This window comes from Psittacula echo, assembly GCF_963264785.1.
Source record: "Psittacula echo genome assembly, chromosome: 5".
NCBI lineage: Eukaryota > Metazoa > Chordata > Aves > Psittaciformes > Psittacidae > Psittacula > Psittacula echo.
In genome coordinates this window covers 34,512,941-34,527,868 of record NC_137739.1, presented here as the reverse complement: position 1 = coordinate 34,527,868, position 14,928 = coordinate 34,512,941, and the positions used below count along the sequence as shown (strand labels likewise).

The 14,928-nt window shown below is 37.2% G+C and overlaps 1 protein-coding gene across 1 annotated transcript in view; it reads left to right on the top strand.

The window, feature by feature from the left end:
* The window catches only part of ABCC8 (ATP binding cassette subfamily C member 8), a gene marked incomplete at both ends in the record, with an annotated part of 77,688 nt that overhangs the window by 7,913 nt on the left and 54,847 nt on the right, over window positions 1-14,928 (top strand). The window contains 5 exons of the mRNA XM_080617405.1: window positions 2,363-2,529; window positions 4,490-4,732; window positions 5,593-5,781; window positions 8,935-9,099; window positions 10,360-10,515. Coding sequence (XP_080473531.1) covers window positions 2,363-2,529; window positions 4,490-4,732; window positions 5,593-5,781; window positions 8,935-9,099; window positions 10,360-10,515 — 920 coding nt within the window. The remainder of the gene's footprint in view (window positions 1-2,362; window positions 2,530-4,489; window positions 4,733-5,592; window positions 5,782-8,934; window positions 9,100-10,359; window positions 10,516-14,928) is intronic.

Below are 14,928 nucleotides of genomic sequence, written 5' to 3'. Positions count from 1 at the left end.
TCTGGTGTTGTGGATTCAGGTAGCATGCACGGCCCAAGAAAAAGTGAGATCCTTCAGGCATCTCAAATGCATGTAAAGCAATTAAGTACCTGAAAGCACGCCATCTGACCTGATCAGTAGGCAGTTCTTGGTGATAATTTCTAGAAACCCTCAGCCACTATGCACTCACAAGCCAGATGATGAAAAAACAGTTGGAAAGAAAAAGCCATGACTGTATTTTCCAAGGAGACTCATCTTGAGTGGCCTGTGAACATCTGTCAAATGAGATTTATGTACACTTGTATTCAAAAGTGAGACACTAAATAAGTTCAAATGCTTCTAGAAGTTATAATAGTGGGAGGTCAGTTATCACCTGAGAATGTTGTGTTTGGCAATTTCTAATACTTCTTAGGTAAAGATAAATTAATGTTCTTATAAAATAATAATAATTTAAAAGGTGATAGAGACCCTCATTTAAATTCTAAATAGAAGAATGGCTCTGCTAGTTCTTATTTCTAATTCCAAGAGCAATACATAGTTACTAGTTGGGTTGGTTGGTTTTTTTGGGTGTCCTGTGCTGGTGCAGGTTTTCAACATGAAATGTTTGTGTAAATCCTCTTTACTCTGAGAAGGATGCATTCTCAGCCTGTTGTAAGAAGTGAGACAAAACACAAGAATGAACAGATACAGGTGGATAGGAGTAAAACAGTATAGAATGTATTCTTGGATGAATTGAGGTTTTATTGTCAGACATATCACAAATAGTAAGGAATAGTGCCTCAAAGGTAGGAAACAACCTGAAGCAGTATGAGGAGATTAGATTTGATGAAATATAAACTGGGAAGATGGTAGGAAGCCTCACATAAGAAGGCTATAGGTTTATAAGAGGGATTCAGTAAGTATGTGTCTTAAATCCTCTCTGCAACTGCTTCAGCCACTAAAACACAGTGCTGAAGTACCTGATCTCTTAGTGCTTTCTTTACAAACTGGCCTATTAATTTTAGAGGAAGATAGATCTCTTGTCAAATGTCCTAATGCTTGGTAGTGCTGTACTGTTCCGTTTACTGTCCTCATTTAAATGAGAGTTTTGAAACTGATTTCCATAGAAGCAGAATTGGCAGCCCCAAATCCCGTAGACTCTCTGTGTTGAATTTAGTTTTACTTGGAAAGGGTAGTCCCGTAGGGCATCCCCACAGGGCTCTCTATGGTAACTCAGGGTAACTGGAACACCACAAATTCTTGGAAATTTGTTCAAGTTCCTTACGATTATTCATATTTGTAAGTTAGACTTACAATTACTAATGTCCTGGTCGGAGACTTTCTCTGGTGTTGCAGCAAGACACTCAGAAAGCGTATCCATGTTTTTCTTGGCAGTTAGAGCACCTTCCAGCTGCTGCACCATGGCAGATAGAGCAGCAATGAAGGAGTTGTGTAAAAGAACATAACCCTAGAAGGCATTCTCTTAAGAATGGGGAATAGGAACTGGCTTGGAGTGTGGTGAATGGCATGGAGTATATTTACAAATCACCTTGCTTACTGCAGGGATAATTTATCTGTAACTGACAGTAGCATGAGCACTTTTAAGCAAGAAGTTCAGTAGAACTCTAAATAAGTTAAAATTGTATTCTACAAATGGCAGAGCATCCTTCCTTGATATGCCTGTGGATGTACATTATAAATTACATATATGGAATTTGCATTGAAAAATGGAGCAACAGCAGTTTGGGGAAAATCATAGAATGGTTCAGGTTAGAAAGGGCCTTAAGATCATCCAATTCCAACCCCCTTGCCATGGGCAGGGATGCCTCACACTAGACTATGTTACCCAAGGCTCTGTCCAGCCTGGTCTTGAACAATGCCAGGGATGGAGCATTTACCACTTCTTTGGGCAACCTGTGCCGGTGCCTCACCACCCTCACAGTAAAGAACTTCTTTATATCTAACCTAAATCTCCTCTGTTTAAGTTTGAACCCATTACCTCATTAATATTTTAATGTCTATTCCTGCATACATCCCACAGATGTGCAGAAGAAATTACATGAATTTTCTCCTAGTCAGATTCATAGCAGTTTTGTAGTATCAACCAAATTTGAAGAGCATCATTCATAGCCACCTTCACTTGTGGGAAAACTTGCTCCCTTGAACTCATCATGTGACTGAATGGTTACCACAGATTGAAATTTTTTTCAGCAGACTTCACTTCGTGAAACTTTCCAAGTATCACTAAATCTAATAGGAAAGGAATTTCTGTTAGAATTAATAAAACCACTCTCTGGTTTTATATATATATATACTTGTTGCAATCTTTCTGAATGAACATTTAATACTATTATTGTATATTTTTGCAACTGTGGAGCTGATTTTTTTCTTTTTTTCCCTACAGCATTGCTGTTCTACTGGACTTTAGCTTTCATAACAAAAACCATCAAATTTGTAAAGTTCTGTGATAATGGGGTTGGATTTTCTCAGCTTCGATTTTGCCTCACAGGACTCCTGGTTGTTTTATATGGAATGCTGCTGGCTGTAGAAATCAATGTCATCAGGGTGAGGGTAAGTTAGTATCACAAAATTCTCCATAAAGTCTTTGTATGTGTGTTTTGTTATTTTGTTTTGGTTTTATTCCCTTTGCTGGGTATTTTGTGTGAAATGCATTTCTAAAGGGGAAAGAAAAATCCACTTAGAAATATATTTGAGAATCAAAGTTAACTGAATTTTATTAGGCCAGATGAATCTGTAATTTAAAAAAAATGCCAGACTCCACTGTAGTTAAATTAAGATTAATTTCAAGTTTGTTTTAAAAATGTCTATTATGATTTGCAGTTTCAGTGATCAGAAACAAGTATTTCTGATGGAAGGAAAGACTGGGTGGAAGGGATTGTCTGCTCTATCAAAAAGTATCTTAGACACACAAATAACGTCTCTCATTTTCCAGGAGACAACCACAATTGACAATATATCAATTTATAGGGGCAACTGGGGTTGCTATCTGGCCAGAGTTCTTCCCTTCACCTGTCTGTCATTCAGCTGTATGCAGAAATTAAACTTACTCTAAGGAGGGAAAGAAACTTTTCCATGTAAATTTTCTTGCTGCTTTCCTCACATTAGTGTATGAATTCTTCCCAGTAACGCATTCAGCAGTGTGAATTGTGTCTATTATGTCTTTGCTCTTTTGTGATTTTCTTGGATGATTTTGTGTGTCTTTATATTTATTTGCTAACTTACGACAAGAATATGTCTTAAAGCAGCCTTTTCAGTAACATTTTTGAAAGAAAGAGGAATTAAAACCTCAATTCTGGACATTCGGTATTTATATCATAAATGAAAATCAGTGGACTAGCTTGTAGGAAAAGTGAAATTCACTTGTGACATTGGAGAGACTTGCTCATAAACCTCATAATAGAACTGCATAATTAAATGATATTTGATCACTATGGAGTTACAAGTCACAAAGAAGAGTGGAAAATGGTCACTGCCTATTGTAATCTTTTTTTATGTTGTATTGCTTGATTTTAATTGTTAAAGGATTTCATTGATGCATAAAATGAACTAGCCAGCAGTATGGATTTTCTCACTGCCAACTGTTTCTACGGCAGAATGCAGACAGCAAGGCTTGTTGCTGCAGCTGCTGAAGAAAAGGGTTGGGATGCAAGAAGGGAGAGTTGACCAGTGCTGAGGGGTGGGAAGGGGAAGACAGCAAAACCAGCAGACATTTGCGTCACCCTTTTTTCTCTTGCATTCCTGCATCTTCCTCCAGAAGACAAAAGACTGACTTGTTAGACTTTCAGTCCCAACTGTACCTTCTCCCTTCCTTCTGCTGTTCCCATTGTTCCTCTAGATGGCCTTTCCCAACCCCATCATCATATTTTCTAGAATCTGTGACTTATTTTCCATCTATGGTTGGAGAAAATATAGCAGTGAAGCATATCCAGAAATCCTAGTTTCATCTTGACAACAGGAAATCATCAGCAGTCTTCCCTTGCTCTTTTGGCATTTAAGGCAGTGAAAACATTTGTATGTGCCATATGCACCTCCCTAGTTCACTGGTTTGCCAGACCCATTCAGGACAACACAGGTAGCTCCATGTTCTGAGCTAACAAATGTGATGCAGTATGGTATGGAAGATGAATCCCTGTGGTAGCCTCAGGGCTGTGCCTAAGCTTATATACCTCATGTTGTGCTGTCTGGAACTCGGAGTGAGAGGCTGGGGCTGTACTATTCGAAATGCAAGGTGAATACTTTTTTTTCTACAAGTATATCAATTTGTACCCCATAAACAAAATAATAGTGTTTAGGATGATTTATTTCTGGACTGGATGCTTCTGATTTTCCTAGTACCTGAGGAAACTGGATTGCTGTATTGGTTGAATTTGAATGCCTAAGCTCCTTGAGTACTTTGAGAAACCAAGACTGACTCACTGATTATCTGCAATGTCCTTTATCTCCTGTCCTTTGGGAATTTTTATTTTCTATGCATTCAGTGTGATTATTCTGGTATTTTTCTGAATTTCAGCGGTATGTTTTCTTCAAAACTCCTAAAGAAGTTAAACCTCCTGAGGATCTCCAGGACCTTGGTGTTAGATTCTTACAGCCATTTGTGAATCTGTTATCCAAAGGAACATACTGGTGGATGAATACATTCATCAAGACCGCCCATAAAAAACCGATAGACTTGAAAACCATAGGCAAGCTTCCCATTGCTATGAGAGCTCTGACCAATTATATTCGCCTTAATGAGGCCTTTGAAGCACAGAAGGTATGCAAAGCATGGAATTGCGTCCATCTTATTACTCAGTGCTTGCATCTTTCATGATTGTTTATGCTGCAAGCATGGTATAAAATTATATTAGCAGATATGATGCAAATGAAGTATCTATTAGCATAGCTCTCCATAGAAAAAGAGGTCACCTACTCAGTTGTACCTTGTACAAATAATGAAATTTCTCTACCTAAACGTGCATATCAAACACATTACTGGTTAAATGCGTGTAAGTCCGTATAGCCTCTATGTTTTTGTGGCAAGTAATTATGGACTGTTTACTGAACACCATTATAGTTCTTCCTAGTAAGACCCTGGAACCATTCAATTACAGAGTCAATATTAATGAGGCCTCACAGAAGTTTTTTTTCCAATGTTATTTCAGTTGCAGTTTGTCTGTAGGAGAATTCAGGGCTGAAACTACCTCAGCTCAAATGCAGTTTAACTCCCTGATGGGAGCTGAGTGTATTCAGGATTTTAAGAGAAGTCTTTTGCATCCTGTCTGAAAAGAGTGTAGGTTTCCAGTCTCTATTCACAGGAAAACAAAATCTGTCAGTTCTCTCTTTTTTTTCCTTTCTCCCTCAGCAACCCACAAACAACACACTTGCTTGATCCCTTTTAAGGGTAGGAAAGAAATCATAGTTCCTGTTGTGGAGCAGAATAATGCTTTGTTCTGCCTCTGTAAAAACAAATGAAACAATAGTTGTAGTTCCTGTGCGTTTCTAGCTCCAAGATTGCAACTGGTTGTCAATGAATAAAAAGCAGGGATAAAAATACCAGTAATTGTCAGACCTGAGGTTAATATAACATAATCCTTATTATTGTCTTTTTTTTTTTTTTTTTCCTATTCTCAACAGAACAGAAGGACGTCGTCTCCACAAGGATCCAGATCAATTTGGCGTGCTCTCTGCTGTGCTTTTGGAAGACCCTTACTTCTCAGTAGCACATTCCGTATCCTGGCTGACTTGCTTGGATTTGCTGGTCCACTCTGCATCTCTGGGATTGTTTACAATGTTGGAAAAGGAAATAACACCATCCGCCCACAGGTACTGTCAAAATGTCATAAAATAGAGTCAAAGAAGTAATATTATGACTATTATTTAGTCTCAGTAAAGAAAGTGACTCTACACTGTATTTGTGAATGCTAGAAATGATAGTACGTATGTACTGCCTATTACTGCCTTTATACCCTGATGGGGAGCAAATATGTTACCCCAGCATCTAGTCAGGCTAACATTCTGGAAAATAGCCTCATTCAAGATAATGGTGAAGCACATCCAAAATTCCACTAGAATCATAAGGATTTTAGGTAGAGTCTTGAGTAGCGATTGAATCAAGTATGTGACTAAGTGCTTTTCAGAAAAGAAAAAGTATCTTTTTAATAGGCTTGGCTTTTCATTTCCAAAAATGAGTGCTGTCTAAGAGGATTAAAGCAGGCTTTTGTCATCACAATGAAATGCCAAGAAGCTCAACCGTGATGAAGAATTTCCACTAGTGCCTTTGGGGACATTGGTTTTGAAAGATCAACTGAAACATATTTTTAAAGGATGCTACTTAAATGAATGTTTCCCAAGAAGAAACAGACGTACTTCTTGATTAACTTGAGGAAAAAGAAAAAGACAACTCAGGAGGTACCTTTTCAGTATAATGTATATATAACTCAGGCTGGATTTCTATGAGAAAGATCAGTTTATTTCTGCAGCTCACTCACTGTTTGATATAGGACTTTATTTCCAAAGTCTGTTGACACTAATGGAAATATACCCATGCATTCAAGTACGCTTTGGATTAGGTCCACTGTAAATATTGAAGTACACCAGATGCATTGCAGAAAATTTGAGAAAGGCCTCAGGCTAAAATTAATTGTTTATCCATTCTGCAATCCTTATCCTAATATTTGGAAATTTTAATATAGCAAGTAGATTCAATGGAAACCCTTTAAAGCAGGAAATGAGAATATTAAGACTATAGGACTATGTTGTAGCAAAGCACTGTGGAACCTTTTGAGCTCTGATTCTTGATAATTTGTTTGGAGCACTGTTTCAGCTGAAATAAGACCAAATCACAATTTATGGATTATCCTATTAAATTTTCCTGTTAAAGTGTTAGCTAGTGCTTCTGTGTGAAAAAAGCTCAGGTGTGGTCCAGATAGGCCCTAAACAAGAGCCTCATCCAGCCTTGACTCATCTGTGTCTAGCTAAATGGTAGCTTCGTTGCCATTTTCACTGTTTGGAGATCACCTAAAAGTAATATGATGGTGATAAACCAGGAGTGATATTTAAGGGTGTATTTTACCTTTAGCGAAAGGTCTCCAAGAGGCTTTTCCCTGTTTTTACCTGGTTTATATGCATTTTTGTTTAGTTTTTCTGTTAAGAGGCTAATTACCTTTACATTTGAAAATTGCTTTTGCTGGATTAGATGAAATATCTTTCTGAGATGTATGAAAACTTTCTATTTAAACCATCTGTAAACAGACTGGGGTGTTCAGGAAAACTCCCACATGTATGCACATACTTAGCCAACTGGGTCTACTTCAGAAAAAAGTACATCAGTTCTGCTGCCAAGAATGTTATATCTTTACTTGTAATAAGTTAAAAAAGGAGAAGCTTCCCTTATTCATTGTTTGCTGTTGAAAGCTACAGAAAGAATGTAGCACACCTCCTGGGAGGTGTGAGAAACAAGCCTTCTAAAACAGTCTTAAAAAGGCAAAGAGAAGATGGAGGGAAACACCATTTGTGTCTGATGTGCTGCTGAGTTTGAGGGCATCAGAAAGAATCGCCGTACAACGGAACAGAGTTTGACGAGCAAAGTAAGCTGTGAGCACAGCAGAGAGTGTCTTTTACCCATCCCTTAATGTGACATTTTTTTGTTTTAAATAGTTTTGATTCAGGAGATGTTGTAATGAGTCAATTGTATCTTTCAAACATAAATTTTGTTTGTGAAACTGAAGGCAAAGAGTTAAATCCTAAAATATGATATTTGCTCTGTTCTTTAGACCCTCTGTGAGAAAGATAAACTACCATGGAGCTGGAACTCTTGAGATCATGTGGGTGTCATAGGCACTATTAAGTACTTTAGTTAGTGCTGCAGTTGGAGCATGATAGCGTCTTAAATTCTATCATGCTCTTCATGTTTATTTATAACTCCAGTATCGATATTTATGGCCAGCCCTGAACATTCTTATGACATGAACTTCTCTGAGTGTTAATCATTTCACACCAAAGAAGAGACTGACAGAAAGATAATTTTTATATTTTGCTGGTAGCATCTTCCACATTGTACAATGCTAGGATTAGCAGTTCCAGTATTAGGAGTATCTGCTGACAGGAAACATACAAATAATACCAAACCTACAGACTCATTATTTAAAATGGTCATAGGTCCCAGTGTAGCAAAACGCCCAGTACTGATATTTAAGACTCTGTGAGCCTAGGGTCTTTGAAGTATTTAAATAGTGGCCTTTTGCTCAGCCTTTTACTGCTGAGAACCTACTGTCACTTTTAAAAAGTGGTATTATCCTAAAGTCAACAGGAAAGTGGGACACTGAATGTCCCAAAAGCCATTTCTGAAACTAAAACATCTAATTAATTCCATCAGCTTCTCAAACAAGGTGGTTTGCCTTGTATGCAAAAGGTTCGGTAGATGTTCAGGTATTTCCTTGTATGTCCTGTGGGCTGACAAGTGTACTTAGACAACTATTGTAGTTTAAACACACTGATGCTCAGTGATGCTGTAAACCATAATGGCCTGGTAATGCATCTGAGACTTGGCAATTATCTTGGTGCTTTCACCAAGTGTGTGTGTGTGATATTTATGTATGTATGTTTAAGTCCTCCTTTTCTCTTCATTGAGTACTAGAAGAAATAATGTTTGGTTATCTATTAGATAATGTTTTAATGTGAATCGACACTGCACCAAAATCTCATTGCTAGATAAGCATGATTTGTCAAAATGTGATTTGGTGAAAAATAGTATTCTTTTACATACAGTAAAAAGTGTTATTAGCTGCAGTAATTAGTACTAGCCAAACATATATGTAGGACAGCTTTAAAATTATGCTACTTCTATTACTGCCTTTGATACAATATAGCACAATCTGTAGCAAAGCAACAAACTGTGGTTATCTCTGCTTATTAATTATGCAAAACTTGTAGTTAGATTGCCATGTACCTTATTTCTAACTTTCTTTTTTTTTATAGACTAAAATTCTTGGTGTTTTCTTTATTTCATCTCAAGAGTTCCTGTCCAATGCTTATGTGTTGGCTGTACTCTTATTTTTTGCTCTTCTACTACAAAGGACATTTCTCCAAGCATCATACTATGTTGCTATTGAAACAGGAATCAACTTGAGAGGTGCAATACAGGTAGCCAATATATTATTAATTAACTTTTTTCATAAAATCATACATGTATTTGTAAATACAAATTATCATTATAGGAGTTAAATTCTGAAACGCTTCTCTACTGAAATACATTGAATGTAATGTAGACCTGCATTGTTTCTTTTGCATCTTATTTATTTTATATAAACATTTATTTGTAATCTAGTTTGTATTTCTTCTTTAAGCATGAATTTGCTGACAGTAAAACTGAATGTAACTTTTGAAAGACTTTAGGTTGTGAGCTACACATCTCCCATCTCACAGGTGCACTTTTGTAACATCCCATGCAAATAATACAGCTTTAGAATGTACGTTAAATATACTTTGGACAAAAGGATAAGTGTATTCCCAATGCAGGTACTACTATCTTATTCCATGGTCATGCCACAAAATCAACCAGGCACTGCAGAGTCTCTAATTACTGAACATAAGTAAGACTGGGAAAATGGAGTTCGCAATCATTATGTAACTGATCAAAGTTTTATGTAGTATACCAAGATCTGTGACTGGAAATGAGAGAATTAGGGGTAAGATTACAGTATGACATTGTGAAGTACACTGGCTGAAACCTACCCTCTGCCAGCTTGAAAGCCAGCCTTTTAAGTTAACACTATTTATCCACTGAACTACATAGAACCTGTGAGAGTCTCTGTGGTGGATGAATGCTTTCAATAGCAGTACAATTGTTTAATTCTCTTTTGATTGTACACTTGGAAGCCCTTGTCAGTTGCCAGACTTCTGGATTCCATCCATTGGTTTTCTCTTATTAGAGTGAAGTAGAAGATCTCTAACCAAATAAAAATTTGACCCAGAGTGTGTAGATAAAAAAAATGCATGTCTTTTATGGAGCAGAAAAGCTGCAACTAACTGAAAAATATGTGGACTACAGCAAGTGTAAAAGGGGAATTGTTGGAAAATAGTGCTACATTAATTTTGTTGAAGAAAAGCTTTGTGTTCTCTGCACTGATAGTACACAGAGGACGAGGTTAACACCAGCAGTTGGAGCGTTCAAATTTTTCAAATTGAAATTTCTAGACATCGCTCTAAGCTTTTGTGGGTGAATAATTAACACAGTAGCTTAAATTTTTTTGTCATAATACAAAAGGCCAAACTTGAAGCTCTTCATTCACGTTACTTGGAATGTTGGTTTCCCTCAGCATGCTGGACTACACCTTTGTTTTAGGTGGAGCTAAAAATGTTATTTTATTTCCATATGCTAACACCTATTGATCTCTCTTACAGACAAAAATATACAATAAAATTATGCAGCTTTCAACTTCCAACATGTCTATGGGGGAGATGACTGCAGGTCAGATCTGTAACCTTGTTGCCATAGACACAAATCAGCTGATGTGGTTCTTTTTCCTCTGCCCTAACCTTTGGGCTATGCCAGTACAGGTAAGGAGATGGAACATGCTTTTGTTATTAATGTGCGTCAGTCTGTGGTGGTTGATTGCTTATTAAGAAGATAAAAAGTAAATAAGATTTCAAGCTATTATCATATAGAAACATTGTATGTAATATATTTCACATCTGTGACAGGATTGTAGGCATTTAGGATCGTATTAAGCTTTTGCTGCTGCCAAACATGCTTTGCATTTGTAACAAGAATTTATAGAATACAGCAGGTTGTGTAATTCCAGAGCATTCATTTATTACATCAGGGGAGTTAATTGGAATATACTGTAATCATTTGTTTCCTGAATCCCAGCAGAAGCAAGAGAAGTAGCCATTTATTCAAAAATATGATTGCTTATGGATGATCCTTTGGACATCCCTCATTACTCTTGCATAATAGATGACAAATTCTAGCATATGAAATTCCACAGATTATTTGTTATATGAAATAGTTTTGCTGGTTTGTTCTCTCTGGTGTCTTTGGTCTCCTGTCTCTAAATACTACTCTTATCCTTTCAGTCCCATGTGCATAACAGAGCAGGTCTCTGTTCTGATTCACACTGGTGACTCCTGATTCCGTGTCCTGTAGCCTGGTGTAATGCTCAGTGAACTACAGCTGTGTCTTATAGAGTCTTTAAGAAGAGGAAAGCAGACTCCTAGAGGGTACTTTCACAATTGATTTAAATTAATCTTAAACCTGCTCCCATACTGAAACTGGAGTTCGTATGCAATGTCCGACATGGAAATACAGTATTTTTACATCCTTTATTGTTCCAGCTCTATAGTCTGTGCACTGTGTCACGTGAGCTTGCAGAGCTACTGAAACACGCATATGATTAAAAGTAGTCTTGTTTCAGTGAGGTCATATTCCTCCGAGTCTGTGAAGTGGTTAATCTCATTGACCATGTGATTGAGTTTATGCTAGTAAAAGGGTAGAGCAGACACAGAGTAGTAGGAGGTCAGAGCAATCTCAGCACAATCTTGGATCATTTTTTCAAAGTTCTTGCTTACTGAAATGGTGGAAAAGTGTAAATTACTTAGTTTGGAAGAGCCGGTACTTAAACAAATCTGTAGAAACCTTCTGCACTCCCATTTAGAAATTTCCTGGGAAAGCTGTCAGTAAAGCACATAGTTTCATCTGATGATAATACAGTACCCTGCAAGTCTTTCTGCTTTCTTCCAGCTACTTGGTATATTTTTGTCGAGAGTGCTTCAATGCTAAAAGTAAATACAAACAAAAAAGTTTAAATTCTGTCAGTATTTTCTGAAAGTATCATTTAGCTTCAAAAACATGATGAAAATACTATTGTGTTCATGTCACAAATGTGGTTTGGTTCCAGCACTAGGCAGAGGCTGATTTGGCTGGTATGGAAGTCTGAAAGCTGCAAGTCATCTACCCAGCAGCTTTGCATTTTGGGCTGCATGCTCTTGCCCAAAAATTAAATAATTTTCATGACACTGTATATGGACTGCAACTGGCAGATCACATTTCCAGTCAGTTTCTAACATGGCTTTAGGAGTGTAGCTTAGGAGTTCCAGTGTCCATCAGCCTCCATACTACTGATTTTCTTCTGTAAGGTGTTGAGCATGTAAGAATATTATGTTGAAAAACTGGGGATGAGGAAGAAAAGGCAGCCATTCAGGTGAATGTCCTTCAAGGAGTAAGCTGCTGGACTGCTGGCCATTAGGAGATCTGGATTATTTTCTGACAATAAAGATGCATATTAGAATTGAGTGGATTTTATAGTTGTTCCAGTCAAAGCCAAGAGGTTTTTGTCAAGCTGCTACAGATCAAATGAGCAAGTCCTCTTTTGTGATCATCTTAAAATCACCTGATTGCATGTTAAAACACATTAATTTCCTAATCTGGAAAAAAAAAACCCCTTGTCCTAAGTGTTTTCCCTGGATTTGGTTTTTTCCTCACTGACAAAAATACTGGGCAGGGGCAATGCAGGTCCTTCTCCATTGTCAGAGATACTGAGTTCTTGAATATGCCTTGCATGCACTTGAGTAGTCTCAATCATGGAGAGTATTCTCTGGATAAAAAAAAAAAAAGTTAGTTTCCTCTTGAAATACTCTGGGAGTCTTCACTTTTTTGCTGTATGTGTTTGAAATATGTTACTTTGTCTTTTAGTATCTCAATGGTAGTGAGGGGTAGATTGCTTCCAAGATTGCAGCAGGACACAGAAGAAAAAGAAATCTGTCTGAAGCTCTGATAAAACTCTCGCTAACCCCAACGAGAATTGTGTAAAGTCTCAAATCAGGATAGTGAGCACTTTAAGGTGTAGCAGTCAGCAGGTTACTGATGGTTTCTTTTAACTGTACTTTCATGCTTAGCATTTGCATTTACTCTACATGTGTGAGCTGTATGTAACTATACCTGTTAAAATAAAAGATTTCAAGTGATTGTAGTCGTATTTATACAGGTCATAGTGTGGGTGTACTCTACAGTATAAATGCATTTGTCTCTTTCTTGTGCAGGAGTAACTGCATTGGGGTATAGACTAAATTTCCCAATCTACTCTGGAGAGGTTTATATGCCAGTTAAAAACATTTTGCTTTTTAGAATTGAAAAAGGGTGATGGGTATAGCAATTACCAGCAGGAATTTTTCAGAAGAAACTTGATGCAGCATCAGGATGGTTTCTCTGAAATTATGGGGGAAAAAAAATGGGAACAAGATAATTTTAAAGTGTGGTGGTGAGGAAATCGTGATCAAGGAGTGTGTTATAATAGTGACTTCTCATTGCAAAAAGAGAAGACAACTATAATGAAAAGAAACCGATATGAAATCTCATATTAAGTGTGGTTACAAGTTGGTAGTTTGTTAGTAACATTTTGGATGTCGGGATACTTTTTGTCCACTTACTAGAAGTACCCTGCAATAAGAAATCGGTGATTGTGCACTGGTAAAATGATGTTGAAAGAGCAATGAGGCATTAAGAAGATCAGCCCCTTTAACAGTAATGCTTAGTATCCAGTTGTTATTTATTGCACAGTCTGTAACAGCATTTTGATCTAATGTGCCAGAAGTCAAAGATTAATAAAGATTTCCTAACAGTCTTTTTGAAAATATTATTATATTTGCATTAAAATTCATCCTGCAGTGTTTCTCAGCAGATGAGTACAGTCAGTGTCAAAACATCCTCCTGTTTTGTGGATGGGGCAGGCATTGCAAGGCACAAATCAATGGGTCATGTTGGTTACGAAGGTTTCTTCAAAACATGTTTCCACAACAGTCATTCAATACCTTGTTTTATGAGGCAGCCAAAGCAATTACTGAATGTTCAAGAAATGGCTAATAAAAAGTTGCACAAGCTTCATTATTATTTACAACAATTTTTAATTGTTGTATAGCTCTTAACAATCAGCATTTCAGTATCTGCTGTGGATTATTTAATAGCCATTCATAACAAGTTAGGTTTTCTATAGAGTCCAGATAATTTGAGCTCCATCTCTGCTCTAACTGCAGTCAATAGGAGCGTTATCATTGCTTTGAAGTTACTGTTTGAAGGCCATTGAAATCCATTAAGAGAGGCCCAGGGATGCCCGTCAATTGAAAGATGCCTTCAGTAGGTTTGGCTCAAACTCTGGGAGCAAAATGAGGCCCTGAAAAGGCTCCCCCCTGCCGTGCTCCCACCTCCATTTTATAAACACCCTTGTTTGGTTTCATTGTGATTATTAAAAAATCCTGTATTCTCATATCTCTGGTTCATTGGCAAGGATAGCTTACAGATGTAATGAAAGGACATTTGTCTCTTTCAAAACTGGCCGCAAAGCGGTTTCTGGCTGAAAGTATTTGCTGTCTTCAATAAATAATCAAGACAACATAACCAGAGCTATTGGTGAGCTTCTTGCTTGTGATACAGATCTCTGGCAGGTAAAAGCTTTGGGATTTTGATGGAAGAGAAGGAAAGTGTTTCATTACACAGTTTTTTAAAAATGTTATCATTACTGTCTCAGAAATACTAATGAGAGCCTTTCCATCTGCCAGGTACTGTCCTCCTGCTGTTCAGATATTATCCACATACTGCTTATTCTTGTCTATTTAGTGTGTGGTGTGATAAATATAGAATTACTTGCAATAGTGCTTACAGATTTCAGCATTTTTTAGATATGAGTATTCACACTTTTTTTTTTGTCACATACATGATGAATATATTTTAAAAGTTTGCCCTTATTATTGCAATATAAAGAAGATGAAAATGGGATCATTTTTAATCTATTCAAAACACAGAATTTTTATTGCCAAGATTAACCCTTTCAATAGCTGGAGAAGCAGCTGTGAGCTAGCAACTCCCTCAGGACCCAGTAGCTGGAATAGCATTACCCTTGTCTATGTGAGAAGCTAAGACTCTTGCTTCTAGAACCAGCCAGTCCCATAAGGTACTTGACAATCAGCTGATAGTGAGGG